Source organism: Salmo salar, chromosome ssa24 (genome assembly GCF_905237065.1).
Source record: "Salmo salar chromosome ssa24, Ssal_v3.1, whole genome shotgun sequence".
In the NCBI taxonomy this organism is placed as follows: Eukaryota; Metazoa; Chordata; class Actinopteri; order Salmoniformes; family Salmonidae; genus Salmo; species Salmo salar.
Window position 1 is genome coordinate 253,544 of NC_059465.1, and position 27,597 is coordinate 281,140.

Consider the following 27,597-nt stretch of genomic DNA (forward strand, 5'->3'; position numbering starts at 1 on the left):
TGAAAGTATGATGTTGACATGATCAGTTCAATCAAAGCTACAGTACATATAACGTGATTTGAAGTCATTTTATCTGTGGCCAATGACCTTGAGCCTTCTTGGATGGGCACTTCTAATGTAACTCTATGGCACTATCCAAGGGGCTACAAGTTTCTAGCTCTACCCTTAGACTTGGAGGTGACGTAGTGTCCCCATGAGTGACAGAACAGAGCCAATAATGGCGCAACGCTCCGTATTTTCTGTTGGCTTGCCACACCACCACAGAAAGAACTGAGATAGGCTGAAACACCTGCATTTTGGAGCAAGAAAACTAAAAAAAGAGACCATGTTTGTATGCGGCTTCATTGGCAAACTGATATGTGACACGTATTAATGTCAAAATAACATACAAACAGGCAAGCACCCCCACTGGGCTAGACCTATTATGTACCGTCTTAAATCAGTTTTGTTTTTTGTTTTTCTGGCATGGGTAATATGTGGTAGGCTATGTATTGTATAACGGCCTATGCATAAACTCTAATATGCGTATGGGTGTTTTAAATGAATCATCACCTTTGAAATTTCGTTCTGTTAGGCTTTGAAAAAACATCCACAACAACCATTTTTTACACTCAGTTTCAACCTGCTGTTGAAATTTCTTCAAATTGATCAGCACAGTGAGGTGAGTTTTAAAAGCATGATACTGTTTTGATGATAAGTGTTTGATGTGATTTTCGATTGCATTTGCATTGATATCAATGGTTAGAGGGACAATAGAGCCCCGTGTACCAGGCCATTAGGACCTGATGGTCATTAGCAAGTTGGGTACTACCAAAGCTTGTCCAGAGTGCATAAGAGGAGATTACCGTGACATGGAATTTTACTGCGGTCATGACACATGGCGGTAATACAGTCACCGCAACAGACCTAGTCACTCACTCCGAGACCTTGAAGTAGTTGTTGTGGAGCGATAGGTAACGGTTCTTCGAGGGTAACTGTTGTTGATGTGTGCAGGGAGTCCCTGGTTCAATCCCACATTGTGGCGAGGAGAGCGACGGAAGAAATACTGTTACATTAAGGTAGGTAAGACAAGCGCATATCACAGTCGCTGCAAGTAAAACTTTCCTCCAAGTACAGCTATTAGCACAATCAGTGATAGTAAGAAAATAAAGTGCAAGTGTTAGTGCAAGGGGGTGCTTGGGGGTTAAACCAAGAGGCTTTTGAAGAGACATTATTGGAAGCTGGGCAGGGACTCTGCTGTCTGGATTTCAGGAAGGAGCTTGTTCCTCCATTGTGGTGCCACGACAGAGAAGAGCTTTGACTGGTATTTGGGGAGCTGTCCCTCATAGGAGTGGAGGTGCCAGGAGACCTGACATGGCGGGTTGGAGGGAAGGATGTCTTTCATTTAGATTTTTTCATGCTTTTTTTTAAGGTCACTTTAAAACACCTAAAATGGCATATTACTGCTTCTTACCTTATCAGCTGGACTGGCTTGTAGTCCCAGTAAAAGTGCTAATTAGAAGTGAAATGCTAATTAGCTGCATTGTGCAGTGTTCTAAAAAGTATGTTTTACTCTCGTGGATTTCTAGCACTTTGCTACTACTGATATGTAATTGACAGTTGGTGTTAGTTGCCGGTGGAAATGTTACATGTAGCTCCTTTAAACTAGGTCTTAAACCTCCCATTGGAATTTCTGCTGTTTTACACATCAACCCCCTCCCCACTTTGGATGGATGTTAACAACATGAAATTGATGTACTGTAGGTGATGAATAAGGGATACATACTGTAGGAAGTTGGTCCATTCTTTCTGGCTGTCGATGAGCAGCTGTTCTCTGAGCTGGGACAGACTCCTACATCTTCCTATCAGGTACGGAGACTGGTACCTACTCACTGCCTTAGTACTTGAAGGAAGGGAGTAGGGGAAGGAGGGAGGGGGAGAGAGAGCGATTCATCCTCAGTCATAGATCATGGCCTTTGATTTCATTTCCCAGCTCAACAAATATCACAATTTCCTGTCAGGACCTCTATCTTACAAGACGGTGGTCAGAGAAATGAGACGGAGGGGAAAGGTAGACATAACAGGAAGAGACAACACTGATTAGAACAGATAAATAAAATGTGACAAAATGTGTAACACTCCCATCTCTGTCCTCTCTGTGTTCTCACCTGCTGATCTTAACCCAGTCGGACGGAACCACAGACACCATAGAGTTCTTCACCTCTATCAAGAACTGGGATGGGGGAGGCAAAGAGGGAAGCGGGAAGAGAGGGATGTAGTGGGAGAGACAAGGATGGAGAGAGGTTAGGAGGTAGAACAGGAGGGTAGATAAATAACTTGCCTGCAGAGACAACATCAATTTGATTAAAACACACAAACAAGCCTTAAAGATGTAAAGTCCCCTGTTTTGGGGACCTGTGTGGTTCTGGTACCGGTTAGGACAGACATTTGCGCTTATAAATCGATATGTGGACACCACAGATCGAAATGGCTTGCATTGAGAGGTAGCCCTGATTCTTACGGAAAGGAGTTTGTCTCTTCTGCCTGTGTGACGCAGGATGTGAAATCTGACACCATTTGAAGCTAGGCTGTCCCTCCTACCATTTCATTCGCTCTTCCGACTGTCCATCAACTCCTGGCTGAACCCTATTTTCATATTTGTACTGTGTACTTGAGCTTGTGTCTTCAAAAGTGACTACACCTCAGCAATGTATAACTATTTTTACCAGTAAGGGGAGATTTGAAACTTTCTTGAGCATTACTAATTATTGTTTATGGCAGGTTTTCCCAAACTCTGGGTGCACGTTTTGGTTTTTGCTGTAGCACTACATAGCTGATTCAAATAAACAACTCATCATCAAGGTTTGATTATTTGAATCAGCTGTGTATTGTTAAGCCCCCCCCGCATCTAGGCGGGGCCCCAGAACAGAGTTTGGGAAACCCTGGTTTATGGCCCTCTTATGATAAATAATTACTTTGGGGGATTACATTAGGTTACATTTAAGCAGTTAATAAGTCAGACACACACATACACAACTAAAATCAGATCCCCACGGTGACCTAGCCACCTACAGAAAATGAGGCCATCAGTGCCCACCTAACACAAACACAAACGCATACACTCACCTATTCACCCGCAGCTTTTCTCACAAACATACACGCACGCCTAAATTAGATCACCACTGTGACTCAGCCACCTACACAAAAGGCATCTTCACACTTAGTAAACTTTTTGTAAAAATACCATAGACTACACATATTACTCAAATGCAAACTTGCGTACTTGCTACGTCTCGACCACTATCTCTGGAAGTAGCGCATGACACTCGCCCAACAGTTGCACCACTTGAAGCAGGGCAGTGTAAACAGAATTGTCTCGTTGAGTTAACACTCCTACAATATAAATGGTAATAGCAGTGCAATGTTTTTTAAACAGTTGAAATGTATAGACATTTTCCTAATATTTGAGACTTGTTTTATAGATTTTGTGCCTGTTACATTCTGAAATTGTCACAGTAGCCGCCGGCTGCACTGATCCTTGTAAAACTATAGAAGCCCATCCCCACCACCAAAAACATGGAAAATATAGATCATACAAATAGGATATGTTGTTTCATTTGTAGCGTTGATTTCAGAGGTGGCACCACAGGTCCCAGAGTGATGGTGGGGTAATTGTTTTCCTGGGGCCCAGAGTTTTTCCTGATCTGGTAGTATGCTAACCTAACCAACTCCGGATCCTAGTTTTAGCACATGACATAGTAATAAATCATCTGTAAAAACATTTTTATGTGGGACCAAATTAACAATAAGGTCATATGGTAAAAAAATAAATACTGGAAAGACTCCTGGCCCAGGGAGGATGAAAACAGTAAAACCATTTAAACAGACAACATCTGCGATTGGACAAAAACTAACAGGCTCGCTGTATGCAGGGTTGCATTGTGTAGGCCTTGGCAGCTGTAATTAAAAAGACACTCATCCAGTATGTCATCACTATTGTGATGATTGATTAATTAATTCCAGTCAATAATTTTGGATTCAAAAGGCCTAGGTAGCCTAGCCATCCAAAGTGTGAATTTCTCGCTACGTGATGAATACATGCTGTTAAAGCAACTGTGCTTTTGTCTACAATAGACCAACATAGCTACTGTAGTAAGTCAAAGTTGTGTGCTGGAAAACCTTGGCTGAGCATGGGTGGAGTAGGCATTGTGGTGCTCACGTGAATTTCCTTTCTTTATTGGCTTCAGACCAATGCCTCTTTCTCAATTAAAACACCATTTTTAGTTTTTAATTGTAAAATTGTCATTTTGAGCTGTGGACCAAGTATGGGACGTTGCCAGCCACAGCGAAAGGCAAGGCTGTAATGTGAATTGAAAAGTAGAATTATCAGACTCTCCTTCATATCTTGTAGTGGGAATAGGGCTAAAATGATATTAGTCTCCACCTAACACAAACACACACTCCCCTGTCCACCTGCAGCTTCTGTCACACATACTCTCTCTCTCTCCGTTACCTCTTGTCCACTGACTCTGACGTAGTCCAGTGTGGGGGTCCTGAGTGTTTTTCGGACCTCTCTCCGGTGGTCTTGTATCTCAGTCAGAACCGATTGGATCTCGACTCTCCTCCCCTGGAGCACTGGGAAGCCCGATAGGTCACAGAACAGCTCCCTCTTATCCCCTGACCTACACACACACACACACACACACACATATGTTTTACTTTCACCTGTATGCAGATGGCACTGTGGTGTATGCCATTGCCCCACAGCTGACCAAGCTTAGTCAGAGCTTCAATCTGCCTTTATTTCGAAACAGAAAACTTTTGATGAAATGAAATTTGTACTTAATGCAGGTAAAACAAGTATATGTTATTTACAAAATGACGTAAAAATGTTTCAGATGATTTGGATGGTGCCCACTTCTTAATATCTGGGCATCTGGAATGACGAAAAGCTATCAATCAAAAAGCAAGTTGATGAATTTGTTAAATTAAGAATTAATATAGACCTCATCTATAGGAACAGGTCCTGTCTTTCAGTAAATAGCAGAAAACAAATAATTAAGTCAACATTCATTCCGGTTATTGACTATGGCGATATCGTCTATAGGAATGTATTGAAGCCATTGGATGTAGTTTATCATAGCACATTGCACTTTATTACGGGTGATATGTTCAGTACACATCAATTACATTTTGTATTAAAAAGTAGGCAGGCCCTCTTTGAAGTCTCGAAGATCGATCAATTGCGCTCTTTTTGTCTATAAAGCCTGCTTGCATAAACTTCTGCAATACCTTACCTTATTGTTAACATTATTGATCATAGTCTGGTACTGGAAAAAGTATGTGTTATGGCTTTACACCCCCTGCTTTAATGTGGATAAAGAGTTACTTGTCTAACAGAACACAGAGGGTGTTCTTTAATGGAAGCCTATCAAATATAACCGAGTTAGAATCAGGAATTCCCCAGGGTAGCTGTTTAGGCCCCTTGCTTTTTTCAATATTTACTAACGACATGCCACTGACTTTGAGTAAAGCCAGAGTGTCTATGTATGCGGATGACTCAACGCTATACACATCAGCTACTACAGCGACTGAAATGACTGCAACACTCAACAAAGAGCTGCAGTTCATTTCAGAGTGGGTGGCAAGGAATAAGTTAGCCCTAAAAATTTCTAAAACTAAAAGTATTGTATTTGGAACAAAACACTCACTAAACCCTAAACCGCAACTAAATCATGTAATAAATAATGTGAAATTGAGCAAGTTGAGAGGACTAAACTGCTTGGAGTAACACTAGATTGTAAACTGTCATGGTCAAAACATATTAATGCAGTAGTAGCTAAGATGGGGAGAAGTCTGTCAATAATAAAGCAATGCTCTGCCTTCTTAACAACACTATCAACAAGTCAAGTCCTACAGGCCCTAGTTTTGTTGCACCTCGACAACTGTTCAGTCGTGTGGTCAGGTGCCACAAAAAAAGGACTTAGGAAAATTGCAATTGGTTCAGAACAGGGCAGCACGGCTGGCCCTTGGATGTACACAGAGAGCTAATATTAATAATATACATGTAAATTTCTCCTGGCTGAAAGTGGAGGATTGACTTCATCCCTACTTTTATTTATGAGAGGTATTGACAATGTTGAATGCACCAAGATGTCTGTCTAAACTACTGGCACACAGCTTGGACATCCATGCATACCTCACAAGACATGCCACAAGAGGTCTCTTCACAGTCCACAAGTCCAGAACAGACTATGGGAGGCGCACAGTACTACATAGAGCCATGACTTCATGAAACTCTATTCCACATCAACTAAGTGACGCAAGTAGTAAAATTAGATTTAAAAAACAGATTAAAAAAACACCTTATGGAACAGCGGGGACTGTGAAGCAACACAAACATTGGCACAGACACATGTACAAACACACACACGATAACATATGCACTATACATACACATGGATTTAGTACTACAGATAGTGGTAGTGGTCTTTTTTTTAAGTGGGGGTAGATCAGCTTTAATATTGTGGATAGACTGTGCAGCTTCCATCAATGTAATTGTCTACATCATCTCCAATCCCCCATATATTTTGGGGAAAATATATACAGTGGGGGAAAAAACTATTTGATCCCCTGCTGATTTGTACGTTTGCCCACTTACAAAGAAATGATCAGTCTATAATTTTAATGGTAGGTTTATTTGAACAGTGAGAGACAGAATAACAACAAAAAAATCCAGAAAAACGCATGTCAAAAATGTTATAAAATGATTTGCATTTTAATGAGGGAAATAAGTATTTGACCCCTCTGCAAAACATGGCTTAGTACTTGGTGGCAAAACCCTTGTTGGCAATCACAGAGGTCAGACGTTTCTTGTTGGCCACCAGGTTTGCACACATCTCAGGAGGGATTTTGTCCCACTCCTCTTTGCAGATCTTCTCCAAGTCATTAAGGTTGAGGCTGACGTTTGGCAACTCGAACCTTCAGCTCCCTCCACAGATTTTCTATGGGATTAAGGTCTGGAGACTGGCTAGGCCAATCCAGGACCTTAATGTGCTTCTTCTTGAGCCACTCCTTTGTTGCCTTGGCCGTGTGTTTTGGGTCATTGTCATGCTGGAATACCCATCCACGACCCATTTTCAATGCCCTGGCTGAGGGAAGGATGTTCTCACCCAAGATTTGACAGTACATGGCCCCGTCCATCGTCCCTTTGATGCGGTGAAGTTGTCCTGTCCCCTTAGCAGAAAAACACCCCCAAAGCATAATGTTTCCACCACCATGTTTGACGGTGGAGATGGTGTTCTTGGGGTCATAGGCAGCATTCCTCCTCCTCCAAATACGGCGAGTTGAGTTGATGAAAAAAGGGCTCCATTTTGGTCTCATCTGACCACAACCCTTTCACCAGTTGTCCTCTGAATCATTCAGATGTTCATTGGCAAAATTCAGACGGGCATGTATATATATTCTGGAGCAGGGGGACCTTGCGGGTGCTGCAGGATTTCAGTCCTTCACGGCGTAGTGTGTTACCAACTGTTTTCTTGGTGACTATGGTCCCAGCTGCCTTGAGATCATTGACAAGATCCTCCCGTGTAGTTCTGGGCTGATTCCTCACTGTTCTCATGATCATTGCAACCCCACGAGGTGAGATCTTGCATGGAGCCCCAGGCCGAGGGATATTGACAGTTCTTTTGTGTTTCTTCCTTTTGCAAATAATCGCATCAAATGTTGTCACCTTCTCACCAAGCTGCTTGGCGATGGTCTTGTAGCCCATTCCAGCCTTGTGTAGGTCTACAATCTTGTCCCTGACATCCTTGGAGAGCTCTTTGGTCTTGGCCATGGTGGAAAGTTTGGAATCTGATTGATTGATTCTGTGGACAGGTGTCTTTTTTACAGGTAACAAGCTGCGGTTAGGAGCACTACCTTTAAGAGTGTGCTCCTAATCTCAGCTCATTACCTGTATAAAAGACACCTGGGAGCCAGAAATCTTTCTGATTAAGAGTGGGTCAAAAACGTATTTCCCTCATTAAAATGCAAATCAATTTATAACATTTTTGACATGCGTTTTTCTGGATATTTTTGTTGTTATTCTGTCTCTCACTGTTCAAATAAACCTACCATTAAAATGATAGACATAATTTCTTTGTCAGTGGGCAAACGTACAAAATCAGCAGGGGATCAAATACTTTTCTTCCCTCACTGTACATGTTGGACCCCAAGTATGCTGGCAAGAGCATCCTGTCTGGTGCAGAGATCAACAAAGCCTATGGTGTCATCACTAATTTTTCTCGCCACCTTGGCCTGGATGAGGGCAAGGTTCATGGCAGTCTGGCGAAGTACACTTCCAAGCAAGGGCTTTGGGATGGAGTTGCAATAAGGCAGTCGTGCCAACATATCTCATCAGCCACCTGGTGGAACTGACTTTGTGGATCTAAGGCTCTTTCCCCTGTTGCCGCCATCCACCTCCAAATCCCACCAACATCAGCCGCCTTAGAGTGCAACTGGTCCTTGTTCGGGAACACACACACACACACACACACCAAAGCATGCAACAGGCTGACCAATACAAGGGTTGAGAAATTGGTGGTCATCCGGGCAGATTTGAGGCTTTTTGAGCCTGACAACAAGCCATCCTCAACAAGGTTGGAAAGTTACAGTGAAGATGAGGCCTCAGAGTCTGATGTTCAAGAGGTGGACATTGAGGATGTCCAGGGAGAAGACATGGAAGCCTGAGAGGAAGAAAAAGCTTTAGTTTCTAGACTATACTTTTACAGATGTCTGTTGAAAACATTTTTGGGAGACGCGATGGATCATTGAGGATCATTCAATATTCCCTTTCTTTTGTTGTTCAGTGGAATCATCTCATTTAATGAAAGTTCAATTCATAACTAAATGTAAATGTTTTATTTCTATTGGAAGGATTTAATCATTTGCAATTATGTCAACTTATGATAAGGTAAAATGTATATGTTTCTGTCTCCATATCATATGGTAAATAAACTCAGCAAAGAAATGTACGTCCTCTCATTGTCAACTGTGTTTATTTTCAGCAAACTTAACATGCGTAAATATTTGGATGAACATAACAAGATTCAACAACTGAGACATAAACTGAACAAGTTCCACAGACATGTGACTAACATAAATGGAATAATGTGTCCATGAACAAAAGAGGGGCACCTGCAAGTTCCCGGACATTTCCGGGAACTTGCAAGGCACCTGCAAGTTCCCGGACATTTCTGAGGGGAATGGCCCTAGCCCTCACCCTCCGATCCAACAGGTCCCAGATGTGCTCAATGGGATTGAGATCCGGGCTCTTCGCTGGCCATGGCAGAACACTGACATTCCTGTCTTGAAAGAAATCACGCACAGAACAAGCAATATGGCTGGTGGCATTGTCATGCTGGAGGGTCATGTCAGGATGAGCCTGCAGGAAGGGTACCACATGAGGGAGCAGGATGTCTTCCCTGTAACGCACAGCATTGAGATTGCCTGCAATGACAACAAGCTCAGTCCGATGATGCTGTGACACACCGCCCCAGACCGTGACGGACCCTCCACCTCCAAATCGATCCCGCTCCAGAGTACAGGCCTCAGTGTAACTCTCATTCCTTCGGCAATAAACGCGAGTTCGACCATCACCCCTGGTGAGACAAAACCGCGACTCGTCAGTGAAGAGCACTTTTTCCCAGTCCTGTCTGGTCCAGCGACGGTGGGTTTGTGCCGGTGATGTCTGGTGAGGACCTGCCTTACAACAGGGCATCTTTCTTTTGGTGTTTTTCAGAGTCAGTAGAAAGGCCTCTTTAGTGTCCTACGTTTTCATAACTGTGACCTTAATTGCCTACCTACCGTCTGTAAGCTGTTAGTCTCTTAACGACCGTTCCACAGGTGCATGTTCATTAATTGTTTATGGTTCATTGAACAAGCATGGGAAACAGTGTTTAAACTCTTTACAATGAAGATCTGTTAAGTTATTTGGATTTTTACATATTGTCTTTGAAAGGCTGAGTTTAAATCCAATGCAAAAAACATTACATTTAAATGGTATTAATATTAATGTGCATATATTCCCATATATTCCCGTTAATTCCCACGAAAAGTTTCCACCTCTGAATATTCCCCAAAATGTGCAACCCTATGTATGAACAATGCTCCATCACATATTCTGTCTTCCTTTTGTGGTGATTTTTTTGATAACTTTAATAGCAAATTAAGGGCAACAATTGATGCCAAAGCTCTTGTAAAGTTAGAGAAGGCCACGTCCAAACGGAAAGCCCCTTGGATGAGTGAGCAAACTAATAAATTAAAGAGAAAGTGCAGAAAGGCAGAGCAGAAGTGGAGAAAGTCGAAGTTGCAGGGCCATTATGATATTCTGATATCAAGGCATTTAGAAATGCCAGGCGGGCTCATTTTTCTAACTTCATCACTAATAATCATCATAATAATAAGAATAATGCAAGATTAATAATAAGACCTGATGATAAGTTTGATGATATGTGCCCTAGCATACCACGCAAAGGAACTATGAATTTATTTTCCCTGGTTGACAGACATGCTAAGGAAAGTGAAATATCAACTTAAGCCTTCTACCTGCCTTCTCGATCCTATCCCCTCCTTCTTCAAAACAGTTTTTAATTGCATATCTGAAAAAGTGCAAGCTATTGTTAATCACTCCCTGTTCACAGGTACTTTTCCCACTGCACTAAAAACTGCTATGGTGAAACCCCTTCTGAAGAAAAGTAATCTAGATGCTTTTCACTGCTACACAGACGATACCAAACTTTACATTTCTCTGTGTTAGAGCCGATTCGGACATATTTGTATAAAAAGACTGAACATACCGAGCTCCATGTACATTTGTGTAAATATATTAAATATGAATGTATATGATGAAATATTAGGTACGTACCTTTATGATTTATATTTACCTGATTGAGATATATTCATTTGTTGTTAGTGTAACTTAGATTTTGTCCCCCCCTCTTGCCCATTCATTGTACTGTGGTAAGAGTGTTAGGATAAAGGCAGGAAGTTGGGCCTTCGGGGAAGGGAGTCCTTGCTAGATGCGGGAGCGGTATAGTTTTTTGACCATACAGATATACAGACATAGAAACAGGTCATATGTATTTTCCATATCAAGTAATCTATGCTTTAAGTTGATTGGATAATAATTTTTTTGTTAGATATAAGAAGAATAAACATTTTTGTTGTACCATATCCCTGGACCTCACTGAATGTTTGGCTGTTTGGAAACGTTGAGTGTGGACTGTATGCATACCAAACAACCCCGCTTCAGGCTTGGGCAGTGGCTATGGTAAAGAGGAAGCCACAACACTCTGTCACCAGTGGATTTAAGCGCCACAGATAAATTACACTGTATTCGTGATTTAAATACTTGGATGGCTCACAACTACCAGCTAAATCAAGACAAGACTGAGGTACAGTGCGTTCGTAAAGTATTCGGACCCCTTGACTTTTTTGCACATTTTGTTACGTTAGTCTTATTCTAAAATGGCTGAAATTGCATTTTCCCCCTCATCAATCTACACACAATACCCCATAATGACAATGCAAAAACAGGTTGATAAATATTTGCAAAATATTATTATTCTTTTTTAACGGAAATGTTACATTTACATAATTATTCAGACCCTTTACAAAGTACTCTGTTGCAGAACCTTTGGCATTGATTACAGCCTTGAGTTTTCTTGGGTATGATGATACAAGCTTGGCACACCTGTGTTTGGGGATTTTCTCCCATTCTTCTCTGCATATCCTCAATTTCCTCAAGCTCTGTCAGGTTGGTTGTGGAGTGTTGCTGCACAGCCATTTTCAGGTCTCTCCAGAGATGTTTGATCGGGTTCAAGTCGGTCCTCTGTCTGGGCCACTCAAGGACATTGAGACTTGTCCCAAAGCCACTCTTGCATTGTCTTGGGTGTGTGTCTAAGGTCCTGAGCGCTCTGGAGCAGGTTTTCATCAAGGATCTCTCTGTACTTTGCTCCATTCATCTTTCCCTCGGTCCTGACTAGTCTCCCAGTCCCTGCCGCTGAAAAACATCCCCACAGTATGATGCTGCCACCACCGTGCTTCATCATAAGGATGGTGTCAGGTTTCCTCCAGAAGTTACGCTTGGCATTCAGGCCAAAGAGTTCAGTCTTGGTTTCATCAGACCATTCAACCTTGTTTCTCATGCTCTGAGTCCTGTAGGTGCATTTTGGCAAACTCCAAGCAGGCTATCATGTGCCTTTCACTGAGGAGTGGCTTCTGTCTGGCAACTCTACCATAAACGCCTGATTGGTGGAGTGCTGCAGAGATGGATGTCCTTCTGGAAGGTTCTCCCATCTCCACAGAGGAACTCTGGAGCTCTGTCAGAGTGACCATCGGGTTCTTGGTCACCTACCTGACCAAGACCCTTCTCCTCCGATTGCAAAGTTTGGCCGTGTGGCCAGCTCTCATTCTTACATTTAAGAATGATGGAGGCCACTTTGTTTTTGGGGACCTTCAATGCTGCAGAAATATTTTGGTACCCTTCCCCAGATCTGTGCCTCGACACAATCATGTCTCTGAGCTCTACGGACAATTCCTTCAACCTCATGGCTTGGTTTTGGGCTCTGACATGCACTGTCAACTGCGGGACCTTATATAGACAGGTGTGTGCCTTTCCAAATCATGTCCAATTAATATAATGTACCACAGGTGGACTCCAATGAAGTTGTAGAAACATCTCAAGGATGTTCAATGGAAACAGGATGCACCTGAGCTCAATTTCGAGTCTCATAGCAACGGGTCTGAGTACTTATGTAAATGTGATATTTCATTTTATTTATTTTTATTTCTAAGAATCTGTTTTGCTTTGTCAATATGGGGTATTGTGTGTAGATTGTTGCGGAACATGTTTTATTTAATCAATTTTGGAATAAGGCTGTAACGTAACAAATTGTGGAAAAAGTGAAGGAGTCTGAATACTTTTATTTGACAAGGCAAGTCAGTTTGTAAAAATAAGAATTTGTTCTTATTTTTACAATGACCGCCTACCCCGGACAAACTCTCAACTAACCCGGACGACGCTGGGCCAATTGTGCACCGCCCTATGGGTCTCCCGATCATGGCCGGTTGTGATATAGCCCAGGATCGAATCAGGGTCTGTAATGACACCTCTAGCACTGAGATGCAGTGCCTTAGACCACTGCACCACTCGGGAGCCCATACTTTCCGAAGACACTGTACTTATTGTTGGAGCCAAAGCACAGAGAGAGAATCTGGTCGCACATTTTAATTCATGCTGCAGTACGGGTACTGACCAAGACCAGACAGAGAGCACACATAACACTGGTTTTTAAAATAATCCACGATTGTGCACTCCAGTTCATGTTAGACATGCTTTAAAGTTATGTACCCAGTAGGTCCTTCAGGTCCTTTGGTACTGGCCTTTTAACTATCACAAAGCCTAGGACCAAGAGGCATGGAGAGGCAGCCTTTAGTTACTATGCCCCCAACCTCTGGAATAGCCTGCTAGAGAACCTGGGGGGGGGACGAAACTGTGGGAATTTTTAAACACACCTTTTTAGCTTTGTTTTTCCTTAACCTGTTATGGCTAGGGGCAGTATTTTCACGGCTGGATAAAAAACGTACCCGATTTAATCTGGTTACTACTCCTGCCCAGTAACTAGAATATGCATATAATTATTGGCTTTGGATAGAAAACACTCCAAAGTTTCTAAAACTGTTTGAATGGTGTCTGTGAGTATAACAGAACTCAAATGGCAGGTCAAAACCTGAGAGATTCCTTTACAGGAAGTGGCCTGTCTGACCATTTCTTTAACTTCTTTGCCATCTCTATCTTTTACAAAGGATCTCTGCTCTAACGTGACACTTCCTACGTCTTCCATGGGCGCTCAGAGCCCGGGAAAAACCTGAATGTCGACATCCCAGCCCCAGGCTGAAACACATTATCGCCTTTCTCAAGTGGCCGATCAAGGGACTGTGGGCTTAGGCGCGTGCCCTGGCCGCCCCCGTCTTTGTGATTTTTCCTCTGTTTGCCGAAAAGGAGATTCCCGGTCGGAATATTATCGCTTTTTTACGAGATAAATTGCATAAAAATTGATTTTAAACAGCGGTTGACATGCTTCGAAGTACGGTAATGGAATATTTAGACATTTTTTGTCACGAATTGCGCCATGCGCACGACCCTGATTTACCATTTCGGATAGTGTCTGGGACGCACGAACAAAACGCCGCTATTCGGATATAACAATGGATTATTTTGGACCAAACCAACATTTGTTATTGAAGTAGCAGTCCTGGGAGTGCATTCTGACGAAGACAACAAAAGGTAATCAAACTTTTATAATAGTAAATCTGATTTTGGTGAAGGCTAAACTTGCCGGGTGTCTAAATAGCTAGCCCGTGATGGCTGGGTGATGTACTTAGAATTTTGCAAAATGTGCTTTCACCAAAAAGCTATTTTAAAATCGGACATATCGAGTGCATAGAGGAGTTCTGTATCTATAATTCTTAAAATAACTGTTATGCTTTTTGTGAACGTTTATCGTGAGTAATTTAGTAAATTCTTAGCAAATTCCCCGGAAGTTTGCGGTGGTATGCTAGTTCTGAACGTCACATGCTAATGTAAAAAGCTGTTTTTTGATATAAATATGAACTTGATTGAACAAAACATGCATGTATTGTATAACATAATGTCCTAGGTGTGTCATCTGATGAAAATCATCAAAGGTTAGTGCTGCATTTAGCTGTCTTCTGGGTTTTTGTGACATTATATGCTAGCTTGAAAAATGGGTGTCTGATTATTTCTGGCTTGGTACTCTGCTGACATAATCTAATGTTTTGCTTTCGCTGTAAAGCCTTTTTGAAATCGGACAGTGTGGTTAGATAAAGGAGAGTCTTGTCTTTAAAATGCTGTGAAATAGTCATATGTTTGAAAAATTGAAGTTTTTGTATTTTTGAGGAATTTGTAATTCGCGCCACGCCTATCATTGGATATTGGAGCAGGTGTTCCGCTAGCGGAACGTCTAGATGTAAGAGGTTTTAAGGTGCTTTTTAATCGTTCAGTTTTCATTGTTATTATTTAGTTTTGTTATCCTCATATGTTTGTTGTGTAATAACTATTTCAGTTTATATTTGCATTGTTTTATTTGTTTTTTCCTGTAAAGCACATTATGTTGCAGTCCATGTCTGAAATGTGCTGTATAAATAAAGACTGATTTGATTCTCCACTCAGATGAGAATTCAAAAATGGACATTCTATCAGCAATAAGGGCTCTGTGTCGCTACTTTTCTCTGGTATTTTTCTCAGTGTAGCCCACTTTTCTCAAATAAAATGCAAGATTAACTTTAAGCAATACATTAGGAAATGTAGCTGGCTACATTTTCTTTCTATGATAAACATTAGAAATATGATGGCCATGTAACGGTTTTGCAAAAAAACTTTTCATTGTCAGCTCATTTACTTGGGTGGCTGCCAGCCAAATAGCGTTGCACTTCGGGTTGTCAGTTTCTGCTAAATGCGTTGTACTAATGTATTTTCTGTGAAGGAAAACTAAAGTTGCACGCCCCTATTAAAGCAAAAAAACAAACAAAAAAAAAACACTTGCCTTTCAATATAAAATGCGGCACCTGTCAATACACAGCTGGACTCACCTGCTCCAGCTTTCTTTCGTTGTGCTATTTACAAACAAACACGTAACTGGCTCAAATGTTCTGGGGAACTACGGTAAGCTTCATAATGTAAAACACTGTGGCAGGTGAAATGATCAATGCGATCTGCTTTATTTCCTAACGTATTGCACAAGTTGACTGCATGTATTTACTTAAAAAGTAGCTACAAAGATTAAAATGTATTGAAAAACTTCAAAGACATAGTTTCAAAGGTATTTAAAATTCATCCCGTGGCTATTTCCAAATACCCCAGTATACGGTATACCGCTCAAGCCTAACACACACACACACTGTGGTGACTCACTTGGCTGCCTTCTCGTTGAGGACTTTGAGAAAGTTGTGAGCGGGAGCCAGCAGTTCAGGTGTGTCCAATAGGAGCCCTCGGAGCAGAGTGGAGCTGAGCTGTGATTGGATGGATGGGAGCAGAGCCTGTAGTTCCACCCCCAGCCGAGAAAGACTGCTGCTGATGAGATAGAACTCCTGGGTGGAACACTGGAACACACACATGCAAACACATGGGTCATTAGAATGCAATGTGTGAGTTTGATATTAAAACTCAATTCATCTTTCATATATTTCCCTGTGGTGAGGTAATATCATTGACATAACTAAGAATGTATAAATTAGATCATGGAATAAAACAAGAGTATGTATGTGTGGGGAGAGAGATGGGATGCAAATTCCTCACTCTCATCGAATACTGATATGACAGCTGTTAAGCCTAATTTACATCTTACGCTTCCGCACTGTTAGGTCGGCTCAAATGAAATTATGCAAATATCGAATGTCTGCTACCCTCCACACATGTCCGCACGGACTTCCGAAATCTCTGTGTCCGCAGGACACTTTTCCTAGGTGGTGTGCGGACGTGGAACCCTGTGCGGAGATGTTCAATTGAAGCGGAAGGTGTAAAGTAGGTCTTAGGACACACACACTAACCTGTAAAGTAAGGAAGTAACCCTCCCTTTGAAAACAGCCTATGTGGCATCAATATAAGTCAGAATCATTTACTCTAGTGTCAAAAGTCACTACAAAAGTGTAATAGGATAATTTTGGTAATGAAGTTAATCTCGTCTAAAACAGAGTTTGGAACGTCAGTGCATCACAACAAGTAAATTAAGGTTGGGTTTGGATTACAATATGTGATAGAAAAATTACATATTTACCTGATTTGTTGGATATTTGACAATTTTATACTTAACTAAACAGTAAGACATTTCTGTTCTATTAAATGTCTGTGTGAACTGAGAAGAGCCTAAAAACCTACAGCTGGCATTCCATAGATGAGATGTGGTGGGTGTCAATGAGATCGAGATTGCCTGGAGGAACAGAACAAAGGCTGCAGTATTCCTAATTGTACTGGCATCTGGGAGACCACACCAGAGGATGAATCCAAAGTGGCTTATGGTGCTCCCCAATCTATATGGGAGGGGTTGAACCAGCTATGACTGAGCATTCTTGGTATCAGCTATATAAGGTACCGCATGGTCTGTAAAGGGGAGGCTACTCGGCCCAACATTCAAGACTGTTGGGCTGACTAGTGTAAGAATATTTCAAGATAAATACAGAAGACTAAGAGGACTAAAGGTCGAGGCCGAAAGGTCAAGAGGACTAAAAGTCAATAGAGTACTAATAGAGTACTAACGATCAATGGAAATAGTGTTTTTTTCAGAGACATGGAAGGGATTTGTCTACACATTGAGCCTGAAATAGGATACTTGTTATTTGGCCATTGGTCCAGTTTTATTGCAAGGAATCCTAATTGGTCAACCACAGGCTAGGGCTGGGTTATAAAATACATCCTGTCCCTTTGTTCTGTGGAGAGAATCACTGAGGACAGATGTGTCCGTACTTGTTGCACGTCATGTCGTCATCAGAGTGCGCAGCTGAACATTGTATGCTGGAAAACACTCGGTTTGCTATTTTTGATTGAAACAAAACCGATATTCATTAAATTATAGATGACCTGGAGCCAGTGGGTTTGGCGACGAATATGAAGTGAGGGCCAGCCAACGAGAGCGTACAGGTCGCAGTGGTGGGTAGTATATGGGGCTTTGGTGACAAAACGGATGGCACTGTGATAGACTGCATCCAATTTGCTGAGTAGAGTTTGAGGCCATTTTGTAAATGACATCGCCGAAGTCATGGATCGGTAGGATAGTCAGTTTTACGAGGGTATGTTTGGCAGCACGAGTGAAGGATGCTTTGTTGCGAAATAGGAAGCCGATTCCAGATTTAATTTTGGATTGGAGATGCTTAATGTGAGTCTGGAAGGAGAGTTTACAATCTAACCAGACACCTAGGTATTTGTAGTTGTCCACATATTCTAATCAGAACCGTCCAGAGTCGTGATGCTGGACGGGTGGGCAGGTGTGGGCAGCGATCAGTTGAAGAGCATGCATTTAGTTTTACTTGCATTTAAGATGCGGCAAAAGGAATGGCAAATAAGTAAATAAGTGCCTTTTGGCAAATAATGTGACTAAACTGAATAAAAGGAAGAAAATGGGTGCGGTTTCAACATGGCTACATAAAGATGTGTTCCAAGGCCACTCCACTAAGGGCTGATACTTCTATGTTTTAACCTTTTATCTATCAAAACAAGAACTAATTTTGCACACCTACTGACTCTAGCAACATTCGGGTGACATTATTGGATATGTCCGGAACCGGGAAAACAAGACACGTCGAAGACTAGCAACAAGATGGCAGATGCTAACGCTATGGAGACGCTAGTCACCATCCGTGCAGAAATGGCTACACTACGCTCTGATTTCATGACCAAACTTCGTTCCTCAAGTCTTCGAGCTGAAATTATGATGTCCAGTCAACTATGGCAACATTACAAACGACTTTCGCGACACAAACCCCAAAAATAAAGGATATGGAAACGCCATTGACCGACATAGATAATTGGCTTACCGAATTGGAAACAAAAAACCACGAGCTTACCTCCGAGAACGTGAAGTTAAAGGTTAGTCTAGATGAACAGGAAAAACGTTCCCGGAGACAGAACATACGTGTGGTCGGAATCACAGAAGGGACAGAAGGGCGCAATCCTACTGAGTTCATGGCCACTTTCCTGCTTGACGTCCTCGGCGGAGAGACGTTTGACCAGCCCCCAGTCATCGACAGGGCACATCGCACTCTAGCGGTAAAACCACAGCCCGGTCACCCTCCCAGAGCAATGCTGGTCCGCCTACATTACTTCCAGACCAAAGACAAAATTCTTTGCATCTACCGCGAAAGAGGACAACTGAACTACAATGGCAAGCGGATCCATATCTTCCCAGATTACTCTGCAGATCTGGCAAAACGCAGAGCTGCATACAAAGATGTGAAAGCCCACCTTCACAAGGCAGGAGTCAGATTTGGCCTGATACACCCAGATAAATGAGGATTACTTTACAGGGGGCTAGCCACACATTTGAAGATCCCCAGTCTGCGCTCACCTTCTACCGGGACAATATCCACTCTACAGCGGCACAGAACCCAGATCCGTGAAAGTTGCTAGTTGTGTTATTAGGGTGCACACATGGTCAGTGTATAAACATGAACTTGAGTAACTTTTATTTGCCCTAGCAAAATAATGCACCACATACAGATGGCTGAATACCTCGGGTCAGAACCATCTACCATGCAATGGTATTCAAAGGAATCGTTAATAAGCGTTGTGGTGTAATGTAACTAAGCTTTTTATTTATAGAACTAATGAGGTTCTTTCTCAAAAAAATGTATGAATGAATAAGCCAAATCCCAATGACGTTCCTGTTAATTTGCTCATTTAGTCGGGCAACAAGGTAGGCAAAGGGGTGTATTTACTAGGCTATATTCATTTACTTTAGGCCCGCAAGGCCAAACTCAATTTAGAGCATACAAAACATGTAAAAAAAATAAAAAATAATAATAAAGTTGTTTTTTACCAAGCAAAAATATTATGAGTTTGGTAACCGTCCGAGACATCTACTTGCACACCAAATTAAAAAAGAACAAAATGAAAGATCTATTAACTCTATAAGAACGGCAGATGGCTTCATTTCTCATGATCCATTGCTTATCAATAATGAGTTTTGCGACTTCTATAAATCGCTTTATACTTCACAATGTAGAAGATCGAACAACGAAATCACAAAATATCTGAATAAGATAACCTGTTAGGGATAGGGGGCAGTATTTTCACGGCCAGATAAAAAACGTACCTGATTTAATCTGGAAACTAGAATATGCATATAATTAGTAGATTTGGATAGAAAACACCCTAAAGTTTCTAAAACTGTTTGAATGGTGTCTGTGAGTATAACAGAACTCATATGGCAGACCAAAACCTGAGAAGATTCTATATGGGAAGGGCCCTGTCTGACGATTTCTTGTCCTTCTATAGCCTCTTTATCGAAAATACAGGATCTCTGCTGTAACGTGACATTTTCTAAGGCTTTCATTGGCTCTAGGAAGGCGCAAGAACGTTGAATGATAGCTCTGCAGTCTCTGGGAGAAAAACAGCAGGGGTTTTGGTGAGTGGTCCTTCTGAGAACAATGACACTGGTGCGCGCGTGCATGTGACGACTCCATGTTTTACTTTCAGTGTTTGAACGGATACAACGTCTCCCGGTTGGAATATTATCGCTATTTTACGAGAAAAATCGCATTAAAAATTGATTTTAAACAGCGTTTGACATGCTTCGAAGTACGGTAATGGAATATTTTGATTTTTTTTGTCACGAAACGCGCCAGCGCGTCACCCTTCGTATAGTGACTTGAACGCACGAACAAAACGGAGCGATTTGGATATAACTATGGATTATTTGGAACCAAAACAACATTGGTTGTTGAAGTGCATTCTGGGAGTGCATTCTGACGAAGAACAGCAAAGGTAATCCAATTTTTCTTATAGTAAATCTGAGTTTGGTGAGTGCCAAACTTGGTGGGTGTCAAAATAGCTAGCCGTGATGGCCGGGCTATATACTCAGAATATTGCAAAATGTGCTTTCACCGAAAAGCTATTTTAAAATCGGACACTGCGATTGCATAAAGGAGTTCTGTATCTATAATTCTTAAAATAATTATGTTTTTTGTCAACGTTTATCGTGAGTAATTTAGTAAATTCACCGGAAGTTTTCGGTGGGTATGCGAGTTCTGAACAAAACATGCTAATGTAAAAAGCTGTTTTTTGATATAAATATGAACTTGATTGAACAAAACATGCATGTATTGTATAACATAATGTCCTAGGGTTGTCATCTGATGAAGATCATCAAAGGTTAGTGCTGCAGTTAGCTGTGGTTTTGGTGACATATATGCTAGCTTGAAAAATGGGTGTGTGATTATTTCTGGCTGGGTACTCTCCTGACATAATCTAATGTTTTGCTTTCGCTGTAAAGCCTTTTTGAAATCGGACAATGTGGTTCGATAAAGGAGAGTCTTGTCTTTAAAATGGTGTAAAATAGTCATATGTTTGAGAAATTGAAATTATAGCATTTTTAAGGTTTTTCGTATTTCGCGCCAGGCGCTACCATTGGATATTGGCGAGGCGTTCCATGATAACCTTGCCCACTATATCAGATGAGCACAGAAATAGGCTAAACGCTCCCTTTACTCCTGAAAAGGTTTGGGAAACTATTAAGGCAATGCCTTCTGGCAAGGCACCTGGCCTAGACGGCTTCCCGGCAGGGTTCAACAAGAAATTCTGGTCTGAGATATGTCCCATCTTCATGCCTGCTCTAAATGATATGTTCGAAAGAGACATCATACCAGATTCTTGGAAAACTGCATCCATTAGCCTGATACTAATTAAAAGACCCTGCACTCATTGTCTCTCTCGATGCCGAAAAGGCTTTCGATAGAGTTGAATGGAAATTATTGTATTAGAAAAAGTTAATCTGGGTGACCATTTTATTAATTTAGTAAAATGTATTTTTTCCTGACCCATCAGCAGCCGTTAACACAAATGGTAAATGATCAGAAAGATTTAATATTGATAGGGGCTGTCGTCAAGGCTGCCCTTTATCTCCTGCTCTGTTCTCGTTAGTCATAGAACCACTGGCTGAGGCAATGAGGTCTAGTAATAACGTCAGGGGCATCTCTATGGGTGATGAAGAGCATAGAATTGTATTATTTGCTGATGATGTGCTTTTATACATGTCTAAACCAGAGACCTCTGTCACTGCAGTAATGGACATCATATATGAATATAGTAACCTGTCAGGGTACAAAATTAATGTGGATAAATCCATGGCATTACCTTTGAATATCCCCTCTACAATCAACTTAGAAACAATATCTCCATTCCAATTGACTGAAACAGCCTTAAAATACTTGGGCATATATGTTACTCCAAGTCTTAAAGACCTGTTCACTTCAAATTATATACCTTTGCTCACAACAATTAAACAGGATCTGATTAACTGGTCTACCCTACCAAACTCTCTTTTTGGCAGGATTAATGGCGTCAGGGTGAATATCCTTCCTTGGCTAAATTATTTATTCCAAAATATCCCGTCATATACAGTGCCTTGCGAAAGTATTCGGCCCCCTTGAACTTTTCAACCTTTTGCCACATTTCAGGCTTCAAACATAAAGATATAAAACTGTAATTTTTTGTGAAGAATCAACAACAAGTGGGACACAATTATGAAGTGGAACGAAATTTATTGGATATTTCAAACTTTTTTAACAAATAAAAAACTGAAAAATTGGCCGTGCAAAATTATTCAGCCCCTTTACTTTCAGTGCAGCAAACTCTCTCCAGAAGTTCAGTGAGGATCTCTGAATGATCCAATGTTGACCTAAATGACTAATGATGATAAATAGAATCCACCTGTGTGTAATCAAGTCTCCGTATAAATGCACCTGCTCTGTGATAGTCTCAGAGGTCCGTTTAAAGCACAGAGAGCATCATGAAGAACAAGGAACACACCAGGCAGGTCCGAGATACTGTTGTGGAGAAGTTTAAAGCCGGATTTGGATACAAAAACATTTCCCAAGCTTTAAACATCCCAAGGAGCACTGTGCAAGCGATAATATTGAAATGGAAGGAGTATCAGACCACTGCAAATCTACGAAGACCCGGCCGTCCCTCTAAACTTTCAGCTCATACAAGGAGAAGACTGATCAGAGATGCAGCCAAGAGGCCCATGATCACTCTGGATGAACTGCAGAGATCTACAGCTGAGGTGGGAGACTCTGTCCATAGGACAACAATCAGTCGTATACAGCACAAATCTGGCCTTTATGGAAGAGTGGCAAGAAGAAAGCCATTTCTTAAAGATATCCATAAAAAGTGTCGTTTAAAGTTTGCCACTAGCCACCTGGGAGACACACCAAACATGTGGAAGAAGGTGCTCTGGTCAGATGAAACCAAAATCAAACTTTTTGGCAACAATGCAAAACGTTATGTTTGGCGTAAAAGCAACACAGCTCATCACCCTGAACACACCATCCCCACTGTCAAACATGGTGGTGGCAGCATCATGGTTTGGGCCTGCTTTTCTTCAGCAGGGGCAGGGAAGATGGTTAAAATTGATGGGAAGATGGATGGAGCCAAATACAGGACCATTCTGGAAGAAAACCTGATGGAGTCTGCAAAAGACATGAGACTGGGACGGAGATTTGTCTTCCAACAAGACAATGATCCAAAACATAAAGCAAAATCTACAATGGAATGGTTCACAAATAAACATATCCAGGTGTTAGAATGGCCAAGTCAAAGTCCAGACCTGAATCCAATCGAGAATCTGTGGAAAGAACTGAAAACTGCTGTTCACAAACGCTCTCCATCCAACCTCACTGAGCTCGAGCTGTTTTGCAAGGAGGATGGGCAAAAATTTCAGTCTCTCGATGTGCAAAACTGATAGAGACATACCCCAAGCAACTTACAGCTGTAATCGCAGCAAAAGGTGGAGCTACAAAGTATTAACTTAAGGGGGCTGAATAATTTTGCACGCCCAATTTTTCAGTTTTTTATTTGTTAAAAAAGTTTGAAATATCCAATAAATTTCATCCACTTCATGATTGTGTCCCACTTGTTGTTGATTCTTCACAAAAAAATACAGTTTTATATCTTTATGTTTGAAGCCTGAAATGTGGCAAAAGGTCGAAAAGTTCAAGGGGGCCGAATACTTTCGCAAGGCACTGTATCTCAGTCCTTTTTTCTGAAAATAAATGTCAACTTATCAAAATATATCTGGAACAATGGAAACCTATAATCAAATTAACCAAACGAATTAAGCCTAGGAATTCAGGAGGGGTATCTTTGCTAAATCTGCAACTATATTACAGGTCTGCTCAGATCAAGCACATGATTAGTTGGTGCCTAGACAGACGCCCCTCACTTTGGGTTGGGATGGAATCAATAGCATGTCATCCAAGAGAATTAGCTTCCGTACCATTTATTAATAGCTTTGAAAAGATCCAGTCCTTACCTGACAATTTTACAACACATAATACACTCTTAGCTTGGAAAGATGCAAGGAGGCATCTGCAGATTCCAGACAAAATATCACTCTGCTCACCGATTGCCCTTAATCCAGATCCCCCGGAACCTACTTTACACCTGTCTGCCTTCACAGAATGTATTCCAATGCATCACAATTATGTTTCAAATGTAAACAGGATACTGGCACCTTCATGCACGTTTTTTGGTACTGTAGCAGAATCCAGTCTCATTGGAATGATATTCACTTACACATCCAGAAGATCTTGGGAAGACAATTTGAGTTTTCACCAAAGTCATATTTGCTCTACTTTGATTATAACATTGTGTTTGATCCTGACAATGAACGTCTGTTCAATACCCTTGTTTACTTAGACAAAAAAATGCATATTGTTATTATGTTCCACACCTGAAGTACCATCTGTGAGAATGTGGCTCTCTCAAGCTTCTGCTATCCAACCTCTAGAGAACCTTACCTTTGATTTACACCAGAGGTCTGATACATTTTGGAAAATCTGGTCTCCATGTTATAATTGTGATGTTTGTATATATTTTTATGACGGCCTTTTTGTATAAGGTTTTGCTCTATCCTTATTCATTTTATCCTCACTCAATTTTGTTGTCTGTGTAACCCCTGTTAAAATAAACAACATTCTAATAAAAAGATAACTACAAAAAGAAGAAGAAACTACACTATGAAACCAAGATAAAAGAAATAAAGAATGATAGTAAAAAGCTTTGGAGCATCTTAAATGAAATTCTGGGAAAAAAGCCAAACTCAGCTCCATCATTCATTGAAACAGATGGCTCATTCATCAGAAAACCAACTGATATTGCAAACTACTTTAATGATTTTTCCATTGGCAAGATTAGCAAATGTAGGGATGACATGCCAGCAACAAATGCTGACACTACACATCCAAGTATACCTGACCAAATTATGAAAGAAAAGCATTGTAATCTTAAATTCCGTAACGTTAGTGTGGAATGACATGCCACAAGAGTATGACAACTTGGATGGAAAATTACCGAGGATAATAGCAGACGACATTGCCACATCTTCAATTTAAGCCTACTAGAAAGTGTGTGCCCTCGGGCTTGGAGGGAAGCAAAAGTCATTCCGCTACCTAAGAATAGTAAAGCCCCCTTTATTGGCTCAAATAGCCAACCAATCAGCCTGTAACCAACCCTTAGTAAACTTTTGGAAAAGATTGTGTTTGACCAGATACAATACTATTTTACAGTAAACAAATTTACAAACTTTCAGCATGCTTATAGAGAAGGACATTCAACGAGCACAGCACTTACACAAATGACTGATGATTGGCTGAGAGAAATTGATGAGAAAATGATTGTGGGGCTGTTTTGTTAGACTTCAGTGTGGCCTTTGACATTATGGATCATATTCTGCTGCTGGCAAAACGTATGTGTTATGGCTTACTATATTGTAGATAACTCTTTATCTGTCTAACAGTACACAGAGGGTGTTATTTAATGGAAGCCTCTCCAACATAATCCAGGTAGAATCAGGAATTCCCCAAGACAGCTATCTAGGCCCATTCCTTTTTTCAATCTTTACTAATGAGGAAAGCCAGAGTGTATGTATGCGGATGACTCAACACTATACATGTCAGCTACTACAGCGACTGAAATGACTGCAACACTCAACAAAGAGTTGCAGTTAGTTTCAGAGTGGGTGGCAAGGAATAAGTTAGTCCTAAATATTTCTAAAACTAAAAGCATTGTATTTGGGACAAATCACTCAAGAAACCCTAAACCTCAACTAAGTCTTGTAATAATGTGGAAATTGAGCACGTTGAGGTGACTAAACTGTTTGGAGTTACCCTGGATTGTAAATTGTCATGGTCAAAACATATTGATGCAGCAGTAGCTAAGATGGGGAGAAGTATGTCCATGATAAGGCACTGCTCTACCTTCTTGACAGCACTGTCAACAAGGCAGGTCCTACAGGCCCTAGTTTTGTCGCACCTGGACGACTGTTCAGTCATGTGGTCAGGTGCCACAAAAAAATACTTAGAAAATTGCAATTCGTTCAGAGCAGGGCAGCACGGCTGGCCCTTGGATGTAAACAGAGAGCTAATATTAATAACATGCATGTTAATCTCTCCTGGCTCAAAGTGGAGGAGAGATTGACTTCATCACTGCTTGTATTTATGAGAGGTATGGACATGTTGAATCCACCAAGCTGTCTGTTTGAACTACTGGTGCACAGCTCGCACACCCATGCATACCCCACAAGAGGTCTCTTCACAGTCCCCAAGTCCAGAACAGACTATGGAAGGCACACAGTACTAAATAGAGCCATGACTACATGGAACTCTATTCCACATGAAGTAACTCATGCAAGCAGTAACATTTTATTAAAAAAAAAAAAGATTTAAAAAAAAAAAAACACCTTATGGAAAAGCGGGGACTGTGAAGCAACACAAACATAGGCACAGACACATGCATACACAATAGCATACACACTATACACTACTGCCTTAGCAGCGGCTAATGGGGATCCATAATAAATACAAATAAACATCTACCTCTCAGCATAACATCTATGCTCTTTGAATAAACCTATTTTTCTCGCCCTGATTTACTTTGGGGTCTGTGTTATTGAAGAGTAACATCAACTGCTAGCACTTGGTGCCGTGACCCAGATTAATTGGTTGTGACCAACAACAAGGAAAAACTCAACTGTGTGTTGATGCAGGGAAAAGAGAGGGCTGAGCGCAACCCACAGGATTCAACTCTTAATCTCCTGATTGCTGGGTGAGTCTAGACCGATGTCATTTAAAATAACCAAATCAGGTTAAAATTAGTGCATGCATTGAGTGATACGTATCTGTGATGTATAAGGTTTGAGTACTTTATTCTGTTACAGGGTTTAGTCGTTTATTTGCTCTGTTACAGATTTGTTAAATATCTATTATAGGGGTTCAAGTCCTCTATTAAAAGGTTTGAGTCCTTTTTGTTGCATAGAAGTGAGTTGCTATTTGAGTAGCAATTTGTACATGTGTGGGTAATGTAAGCCTTCAACAAGATTTTGAAGTTAACACAAGTTTTATGGTAACCAGGCCCTACAGAAACAATTTGTGTTCTAGAAGATAAGAGGTTTGAGTCCTCAAAAGGGGTTATACATGGGGTTATATAAATATATCAACATATAGATATATATATATTATACAACTTTTGAAGTTAATGTAATGCCATTGTTAAGTGAGAAAAACACTCTGGAGAAGGGCAGAACAGCTCCTCCGGATGTGAGCATGAAAAATATTTTAGTGATATGAAGAACCATTTCAAAGTAGACAAGTGTAGGCAAGAGATAAAGACATTCTGTCATTGTTGACAAAGATGGAATCTGTCTGATATACAAAAAGCTTGGGGGAAAATACAGAGAATGTCTAACTTGATGACAAAAACAAGACGGTATTTAAAATTTGTTAGGGATAGGGGGGCAGTATTCGGAATTTTGGATGACTGAGGTGTCCAAAGTAAACTGCCTGTTA

General features: G+C 41.0%; 1 protein-coding gene across 8 annotated transcripts in view; it reads right to left on the reverse strand.

Annotated features, from left to right (window-relative positions):
- The window catches only part of msh3 (mutS homolog 3 (E. coli)), a 150,947-nt gene that overhangs the window by 76,684 nt on the left and 46,666 nt on the right, over nt 1-27,597 (reverse strand). For all 8 annotated transcript variants that reach the window (XM_045707204.1, XM_045707203.1, XM_045707201.1 and 5 more), the window contains 4 exons: nt 15,956-16,143; nt 4,493-4,661; nt 2,148-2,212; nt 1,766-1,882 (listed from right to left, as the gene is read on the reverse strand). In XM_045707204.1, coding sequence (XP_045563160.1) covers nt 1,766-1,882; nt 2,148-2,212; nt 4,493-4,661; nt 15,956-16,143 — 539 coding nt within the window. The remainder of the gene's footprint in view (nt 1-1,765; nt 1,883-2,147; nt 2,213-4,492; nt 4,662-15,955; nt 16,144-27,597) is intronic.